A 9,355-nucleotide genomic window follows, 5' to 3' on the forward strand; every position below is an offset into this window, starting at 1 on the left:
CGTGCGCGTAGCCAAGGAGCCGACCCTGTCCCGAAGCAGCCGCCGACCCTGTCATGAAGGCTCGGGATCCCGATCCGACGGCCAGGAGCGCGTCGACAGTGGGTCCAGGTGACCAGTCAAGGCCGGTCAAAGCGGGCCGGGCCGCGGGCCGGCGCACAAAAGCGCACGCTAGAGAGAGAAGCAGCAGCCAGCAGAGGGACTGAAGCAGCCGAAGCTCGCCGCCCGCCCGCCCGCCCGCCAGCCAAGGTGAGATTTTCCCCCCTCGCCGACGGTCGCTCTGCTGCCGGCTAGCTCCAACCCGCCTCTCCGCCCGCGTCCCTTCCGGCCCTCCGCGGGGATTCGTCCGTGCCGTGCTCGGGCTCGCGTCGGCGGGCGGCGGGGGATTTCTTCTTTTCTCTCCCCCGGGGGAAGAGCGGGGGGTCCCGGTTCTCCGCAATGCAGAGACCGGCGGAAACCCGCTTCTCGTCCGTGCTCGTGAATCTTTCCTTGTTATTATTGTTTCTGCTGGGGGCGGATTTCGACTGCGCTCAGCTCCGCTAGGGTTTTATCCGCGTTCGCTCATAAGAAAAAGATTTGGGGATATATTTGGTACTAGCTCGCGTTGCCGGCCCGCGGGACGTGGGCGGCGGAACCGCGCGCGCGCCGGGGACGAGATCGTGCGCCATCCACTCGTAGCAGCAGCTTATGCGGCGCTGCCAGGAGAGTATTTTAGCTGCCCGAGGATCTGCCTTATTTTATTATTATAGTTCCAGCCCCTGCTCGTTCTTCCCCCCTCCTCTTCTTCACAAAATCTCTCGTACCAAGTTAGTAGTATGCCACGGGGAGTGTAATGCCTTGGTCACAGCAACCTTTCACGGTTCTTTATCTGCGATTCAGATTCCTAGTAACTGGTGAAGACAACTAGGGTTTAGCAGTCGCAGGCCTCTGAGGTGGTTCGATTCGCTTGCATAGACAATTTCGTATGCTGTGCTACCAGCTAAACGCACCTTTCGTCGAGATCAGTAGGAAGTAGGACGCATTTTGCTGTGGTGAACCGGACCGTATGGTCGAGTAGATGCTGTTTACCGGTTCAAAGCTAGTTTTTTGTTCTTTTGTTTTGCGCATTGCGGTGGTTACTGTATCTGTGGGGCGGTCTGTAGCTCAAACTAAAAAAAAGTTTGTCTTTTTTTAATCTTTCTCCTGCACTGCTGCTTTCTGTGTATTTAAGCTCTTTTCGGCATTGCTTGACAATAGGCTGGAGAGTTGGTATTCCTTTTTGAAGTTCAACTTAAATGTGTTTCACCTAATAGACATGACCAGCACTTGCATTTTCGTGGCGGCTAGTTTTATTTTGATGTATGATGTCCTGAGAAAGCAAATGCTGCGACTTATAAGCGTTAAAATCAGGACGTGTTGAGCTGTTCGTTCATTGGCTGATTTGCGTGAGAAATTTTATGCTGGCAGTTTCCTTGTTTTGCTTATATCTCTTCGAAGTCACATTGATTGAATCACACTTTGCATTTTGCAGCTAAAAGATTTGAAGACCCACCCTCAGTAGATTCTAGTGATGCTCTCTTAGCCAGTAGGCAAGATCCTGCGAGGCTGCAACATTGGTGACCTCCATGTCTGGGGCCCCACGCTCCAATCTTGGATTTGTTGCCAGGGACATGAATGGTAGCATTCCAGTAAGTTCTGCAAATTCCTCTGGGCCAAGTATCGGTGTTAGCTCTTTGGTGACCGATGGCAATTCATCACTCTCTGGAGGTGCCCAGTTTCAGCACAGTACGAGCATGAATGCTGATTCATTCATGCGCCTCCCTGCCTCCCCGATGTCATTTTCATCCAATAACATATCTGGCTCCTCAGTCATCGATGGGTCCATCATGCAGCAAAGTCCACCCCAAGATCAGATGCAGAAGCGCAGATCATCTACTGCAACGTCCCAACCTGGGACTGAGGCAGGCGCTGCATTCCATGCTCAGAAGAAGCCAAGGGTTGATATTAGGCAAGATGATATCCTGCAACAACACTTGATTCAGCAGGTGCTCCAAGGTCAAAGTTCTATCCATCTCCAGGGCCAACATAACCCACAGCTTCAAGCTTTGATCCGTCAGCAGAAACTGGCACATATTCAGCATCTACAGCAGCAGCAGTTGTCACAACAATTTCCTCAAATCCAGCAATCACAAGTTGGCATACCTCGGCAGCCGCAGTTGAGGCTGCCGCTAGCACAGCCTGGCATGCAGCTAGCTGGACCTGTTAGGACTCCTGTCGAGAGCGGGCTTTGTTCTCGAAGGTTAATGCAGTATTTGTTCCATAAGCGGCACCGGCCAGAGGTGAGTCTCTTACTCTCTTCATTATTATACATTGAATACAAGATACATTAGGTGCTGTTAAAAGATCAATTTAGTAATTTGCTCACATATTATCCTGTAGGATAACCCCATAACTTACTGGAGGAAGCTTATTGATGAATATTTTGCACCACGAGCAAGAGAAAGATGGTGTGTGTCATCATATGAAAAAAGAGGGAATTCTCCAGTTGCTATTCCACAGACATCTCAGGTTAGTTAACAATTCATACCTGAAATTTTGGTTGGATAGTCTTAAGTTCACTAGTCCAACATCACTTTCAGTTTTAAAATGGATGCTCAAAATAAAATCAATTAACATCTTCTTAAAGGTCTGCTAGGATTATTGAACACTCTATTTAATTATCAAGTGTCTTTGATGACAGTGATGAACACAATTTATGTGTGAGGCTTCTGGAAGAAATATTTGTTATTGTAGCAAGACATATAAGATCTATGAAAACAGTCACACGGTCCTATTTTTCCTTGTCACAGGATACATGGCGTTGTGATATTTGCAATACACATGCAGGGAAAGGACATGGTAAGTTGATTTGTGTCTATCAATGGATGCTGATGAATGATTATTCTGCAGGATGAATGCTGATCTCTTGTATGATTATTATGTAATTCATTTATTAGCGAAATACAATATTATTGTACTTTTTGCAAAAGCAATTGAGCATCAAAACTTATAAGATGTGTTACCCAAACACATTATAACATTCTTGAGCAGCACATGACACCTTATCATAAGGAATCACAGGTCACACAGTCATGACTGAAAAATAATCTCTTGGAAAGATGGTAGTACTGTAGTATGCGGTCTTGGCATTGCATTTCTTGAACAGCACGCATTATCATGCGCTTTGCTCCTCCTATTTTTGGATGAACACCTTGACGTTTCTTTTTCGCGCTCTTTCTGTTTTGCTCTTTCAACCTCCGCGGCACCGATACAGATACGTGTATCCGTACCGGGCCAATATGGACACAGAAATACGGTATTTTGAAAAAGCGTGGATACACGGATACTTTTTAATAGCTTTCTAAATCAGAAAATAAATGTACGCAGATACATTGATACAGCGGCATTTGGTATTGGCCCCACCCCCTGATTTCTCTGAAGTAGTAACATTGCTCCACAGTAAAGCCTTAAGATTTGTAGCTTGCTCTGCCATTAGATATTAATATACAAATTAGAGAGAGAGAGAGAGAGAGAGAGAGAGAGAGAGAGAGAGAGAGAGAGAGCGAGGGAGCAAGGGAGGGAGGGAGGGAGTGCTGCTGTCTTCCTTCCCGGTGCTGGCTGCTTGTTGCTTCTCACCGGCGAGGCAGCGAGCTGCTGCTTCCTGGCTCCTGCCGGTGAGGCAGAGAAGTGTTTGAATCGCCTCCGGCTGCTGGATGCAGATCTAGCAGCGCTGCCCCAAGAGGGAGGATTACGAAGGGAGTAGTGTTTTTTATCTAGGCTGGGCTGTATCGAATCTGTGTCCAGAACATATCGGAAATTCGGAATAGGTATCCGAATTATCACCAAATAGTTTTAGTTCATTAATTTACAGATACGTCAAAAACCGTAGGAATATGGTATCGGAGACGTATACATATCAGATACGGTATCGCGGACATGCCATCTCTGCCCCGTATCCGTCCATCGTAGCTTTCAACAAGTTATGCTCATACACTAGCAACCACACGCGTGAAATGTACTTTTCAAATCATATATTTTGTAGAATCTGTACTTACATGTGAAGTATAAGTTACCTAAACTTATTTGTGCCATAAACATCTCAAAGGCAAAAAGAAGGATATTAGGCTAAAAATTGGGGAGTAATCTGGAGGCAGTTAATAGCAGTGATCAGGGTGAGAGTAACTTTTGCCACTAGCCATTGCATCGACATTTGTAGATGAATTGAAGATTCATGGACCTTTCAGATTGGAAGTATCTCAGCCTAACTTGTACTTTTATTAGTACAGATGTGAGTTAATTTTGTGTAACTTAATATCAAAAATTTATTTCTTCGAGCTTACTCAGTTTTCTTCCCTTTCATCTGTTACCCGTCTTACAGAGGCTACCTATGAAATACTTCCTAGACTCTGTCAGATTCGATTTGACCAAGGTGTTATAGATGAATATCTATTCCTGGACATGCCCAATGAATTCCGGTTGCCCAATGGATTACTTCTCCTGGAGCATACTAAAGTTGTTCAGAAGAGCATCTATGATCATCTACATGTTACACACGAGGGGCAACTGAGAATAATATTCACTCCAGAACTAAAGGTATGTTCCTAGATGTAGTAGTTTGCCCATGCCATAGCACCTTTTGGGTTACTTTTATTGGGATCATTTGTCAGCATTTGGACTTCAGAAATGAGGTCCAAATGAGAATCATTCTTATGTACTGATTGCCTATGCAGATTATGTCTTGGGAGTTCTGTTCACGACGACATGATGAGTATATCACTCGCAGGTTTCTAACACCACAGGTAGAGTTCTTGGACCGTCATGCTTTTCCTGTTTTGCACATTTGGAAGTTATGTTCTTTTTTCAATGTTTCTACCAGTCAGTTTATTTTCTACGTAGTAAGTACAAACGGTCAGTATTCAACTAGTTTACCAAATTATAATACTGAATTTGTGGCCAAGTGTGATAGGCTTTAGTTTTGGCACCTTTATATATTCTTATGTACATGCTTCTGTTTTTCAGGTTAATCATATGCTGCAAGTTGCCCAGAAGTATCAAGCTGCTGCCAATGAAAGTGGGCCTGCTGGGGTATCGAACAATGATGCACAAGCCATTTGCAACATGTTAGTAAACCTAGCATTCATCGCTAGTAACATTTGCTTCTTACTGTTTCTTTTGGCACTATAAATCACAAAAAAAATATATTTCATTTTCTAAGAGCTATCTTCCTGTTTTATTCTAATTAATGCAAGGGCATTTCGGTTTTTAAAGGTTTGTGTCTGCATCACGGCAATTAGCGAAAAATCTAGACCACCACAGCTTAAATGAGCATGGTCTCTCTAAAAGATATGTTCGCTGCTTGCAGGTAATTAGAGTCCCTTAATTGTATTTATCCTTTTCTTCTCTCAATATTATCTGGCAACTAGTCTTGATATTTTACTTATTTATTAGGCCGTGCATTGGATGCTTCTCTGTTACTTATGTGATTCCATATTTGGTGTGTTAATTTCTTGTGTGCTCTTTTCAGATATCAGAGGTGGTGAATCATATGAAGGACTTAATTGAGTTCAGCCACAAGAACAAGCTTGGTCCTATAGGTATGACCATGCATAATGGTCTATCAGTACCATTTTAAGTGTTCACCTAGGTGCTCAGTTAGGTTTTCCTAAAACAATTTCTTCATGACCAATGATTTGTCTCTAGTTTGCATCAGCCGGTAGAACTAAGAAGACTATTTGATCATTTTCTTCAAAAAGTTTGAACCATACTATATTTTAGAAAGAAAACCTACAGAACCTACATTCTAACTCCAGCCGTGCCAAACCCATACAAATCATGCAAGTTCAGTGGCGATTCTCACTTTGCGAACATGATTCGTAGGTATGTGTACAACAAGCTAGAACATGAACACATTCTGCTAAAAAGTGGACCTGGACAAATTGGTGTCTTAGTATGAATCTTTACATATTATATGTTGTCTCTGTTGCTTCAGTTTTTTTTATGAGCAAATTGCAGCAATTTGAGAGAACCATTTCTTGTTATATACTACCTCCGTTTGAAGGAATAAGGCGCACGCGTATTCCAAGACGAACTTTGACCATAAAAATTGAGCAACAAAATCTTAATTATATTATCTGTATATAGTATCGTTGGATTCGTATTGAAAAAATACTTTTTAATGATATTAATTTCATACAAATAATCTTTATCTATTTGAAGTAATTCTTGGTCAAACAAAAAGCTCGCAAAACGAGGACGCCTTATTCCTTGAAAGGGAGGTAGTAACATACAGCTGCTCCCTTTTCCTAGAAAATCCAGCAATATTCTGATGTTCATGGGTAGTCCTTCCTGTTTTGATCCAGTGACCTGTGGTATAAATTGCTTAATGCTTCGCCTGTGAATGCAGAGGGCCTGAAGAACTATCCCAGACAAACCGGACCAAAGCTTACAACGCAGAACATGCATGATGCAAAGGGGCTGGTCAAAACGGAAGCAAGTTCCCATGTGAATAACGATGGTCCAGATGCTGGACCCGCTGGTAGCACTCCTCAGAATCCTGGAGCACAAAACAACTACCAGAATATGCTGAGAAGCCCAAGCCCAAATCAGGGACTGACTCACCAGGAGGCATCCCAGAATGCAGCGGCACTGAACAACTACCAGAATATGCTTAGAAGCTCGAGCGCAAACCAGGGTTTGCTTCAGCAGGAGGCATCACAGAACGCGGCGGGGTTAAATAATTACCAGAATATGCTTAGAAGCTCGAGTGCGAACCAGAGTATCCTTCAGCAGGAGGCATCGAGCATCTTTAAAGGCCCTACAGGAGTGCACAGTGGCATTCAGCTGGAAGCAGCCAGATCCTTCCGTGCGGCTCAGCTTGGGCCCATGTCGTTTCAGCAAGCTGTGCCCCTGTATCAGCAGAACAGTTTTGGGGCTGGTGTGAGTCCGCAGTACCAGCAGCATGTCATGCAGCAGCTGCTGCAAGAAGCCAACAGGAGTACCAACAACCGGGTTCTGGCGCAGCAGCAGCCTCTTAGCAGCCCCAATGCAAACGGAGGTCTCGCGATCACCAACAGCGGTGCTAGTGGAGATCAGGCACAACACATGAATAATAACGGAGCCGCAAAGGGCATGGCAGCTCCAATGGGTACGGTGGGGACCAGCAATCTGATCAACAGCGGAGCAGCTGGGGTCGTCCAGCGATGCAGCAGCTTCAAGTCGGTGACTAGCAACCCCGCTGCTGCCATGGCCGGCAACCCACCGACCCCCAAGGCCGAGTCCATGCACGAGATGGACGAGCTCGACCATCTCATCACTAGCGAGCTCACGGAGAGCGGGCTGTTCATGGGGGAGCAGCAGGGAGGTGGCGGCAGCTACTCATGGCACATGTGAGAGAGACTGCTAAATTAACCTATATAGTTCATCTGTTCTGCGAGTTGTGTTTGATGTGTAACCGCCGTAGATTATTCGGAGTCTATCTTCCTTTTTTCGAGCTTCCGTGTAGCTGACTGGAACAGATGGAATCTTCAGTTATGTGAGTGTGAGCTGGCTTGGGAATTTGTGAGCAGTGCAGCCCAGTGTTATTATCTATGGAATGACATGGTGTGGTTGTCGTTTGTGCTGCAACATTGCTGATTTTCTGTGTTCCTAGAAAATTGCTGATTTTTTTCCTGTGGAATTTTAATTCGAATTGTCTCTTTCAAACTGAAACCCGAACAAGTTACTTCCTGGCGTGCTCTTGGACTAAAGGTGAAAACATACCCAGTTTGCAAATGAAGCATAAACGCTTTCGAGAACATTCGTCTAAAACCATTTCCATCTTGTTTGCCTGGGGCTAGATGGGTCTAACTGATGTTTTATGCATCTTTGGTTCTTTATTGTCCAGAGTTTCAACCATCTACATGTAGCATTTTTTCGTGGAGTGATGAAAACGTACAAAAAAACATCACGTCTTTCTAGAAACAGCAATGTAGCAAAAAAGAGTGCAACAAATCCGCGCTGGTCGCAGCAGATCTCCCACCATCATACTAAATTCACGAAAAAGAAGTCATTGAATGTAAGCAGCGTGGGAAGACAACGTTTGTAGTCACACGCAGAAACATTTGCAGCATTGAAGCAACATTTGTAGCAGATGTCCAGAATTGTTGCAACATCTAATTTGTGCAAAGCAACATTTGTAGCAGATGTCTAAAATCATTGCAGCATCTTATTCGTGTGTTCACATCAAAACATAGATGATTTTTAACATATAAAAACACTTATTCATTGCTGGAAATCACATGCACGAATGTTGCATATGATCACCGACTTCACCGGATTGGGTTCCTCGGCTACGAATCTATCTAGTTGGAGCCCTAGCGTCAAGTATGGTGATCTTAGACCCATTCTAGCCGGTCAATCACCTTCCCCACGCTTTACACGAGTGGAGGCTTGGATCGAAGCTCCGCTTGCTCTACCGCCCTAGCCGCGTGAGAGGAAGGGAGAAGTTCAGGAGGAGGAGTGGAGGCGATAACGGTGGTCGGTGGGGAGGGGCGAGCAACATCGATAGTGTGCTGGAGATGGAAACGAGAGAAACGTTTTAAGAAAAGGGTGTCGAGAGCTACTTGTGCTAGTGAGCCACCCGAACAATGTTCCTCGGGTGGTATAGTAGCGTTTCCATGTAAAAATGTACCATTGTAATGTGATGAGGGACAAAATAGAAAATAAAATAAAGTAAATCGAACAAATATCTAGTACTAGCTTTTACACACTTCTACTATATTCTAGGTAACATGATCCTTTAATCACATGTGTTGTAGTAGCAAGGTTCACGAAAACGGAAAAAACGTCGCTTAGGGCATGTACAATGGTCCATCTTAGCCGTCTGTAACGAGTGCCACGTTTGATTTTCTTTGACGTGGAAGCGGTTGAAATAGGAGAGAGAAGAACGCCGTATGTAAAGCTACAGACGGTCTGTAACCTGAAAAATCGCTAGTTATAGACAGCCTTTTCCCCGTTGTACGCGTAGCTATCTGTAGTTTGCAGTTTCTTCCGTTGAAGCGCCCTAGATCTCAGCAGGAACGTAATCCTGAAATTATTTCATTTTCTCTGCCGTCGTCGGATCCGGACGAGGCCAAGCCGCTGCGTCGTCATCGTCCATGCGATCCTTCACCATGGCATGGAGCGTCTGTCGACCCCGGTCAGGAACTACATCAATGCTGCGTCGCCGTCAGCCACGGCAGGCAATTTCTTGTTCATGCAATTAACGGTTTCTTGTTCAGACACCTAAACAGACAGCCTTGTTGTACAAATTGTTTACATTACAATCTGCATATGACGTGGAGATGTAGTACAGACGGTAGCT

At 44.8% G+C, this 9,355-nt stretch overlaps 1 protein-coding gene across 1 annotated transcript; it reads left to right on the forward strand.

The window, feature by feature from the left end:
- The first annotated feature begins 200 nt into the window (after positions 1-200).
- LOC127314841 (probable transcriptional regulator SLK3) lies at positions 201-7,638 on the forward strand. Its single transcript, XM_051345370.1, has 10 exons — positions 201-246; positions 1,508-2,315; positions 2,416-2,544; positions 2,826-2,874; positions 4,394-4,608; positions 4,746-4,814; positions 5,035-5,135; positions 5,284-5,377; positions 5,540-5,609; positions 6,419-7,638. The coding sequence occupies exons 2-10, from the start codon at positions 1,602-1,604 to the stop codon at positions 7,402-7,404; spliced, it is 2,427 nt and encodes an 808-aa protein (XP_051201330.1). The 5' UTR covers positions 201-246; positions 1,508-1,601; the 3' UTR covers positions 7,405-7,638.
- Positions 7,639-9,355: the final 1,717 nt, after the last annotated feature.

The sequence above is a fragment of the Lolium perenne genome, chromosome 7 (genome assembly GCF_019359855.2).
Source record: "Lolium perenne isolate Kyuss_39 chromosome 7, Kyuss_2.0, whole genome shotgun sequence".
Lineage (NCBI taxonomy): Eukaryota > Viridiplantae > Streptophyta > Magnoliopsida > Poales > Poaceae > Lolium > Lolium perenne.

Bases quoted from the DNA above. Each gene is read 5' to 3' on its own strand.
- LOC127314841 (XM_051345370.1), top strand. From the start codon at position 1,602: ATGTCTGGGGCCCCACGCTCCAATCTTGGATTTGTTGCCAGGGACATG. The intron at 5,136-5,283 runs GTTAGTAAACCT...CGGTTTTTAAAG, and splicing joins GCACAAGCCATTTGCAACAT to GTTTGTGTCTGCATCACGGC. The intron at 5,378-5,539 runs GTAATTAGAGTC...TGCTCTTTTCAG, and splicing joins GATATGTTCGCTGCTTGCAG to ATATCAGAGGTGGTGAATCA.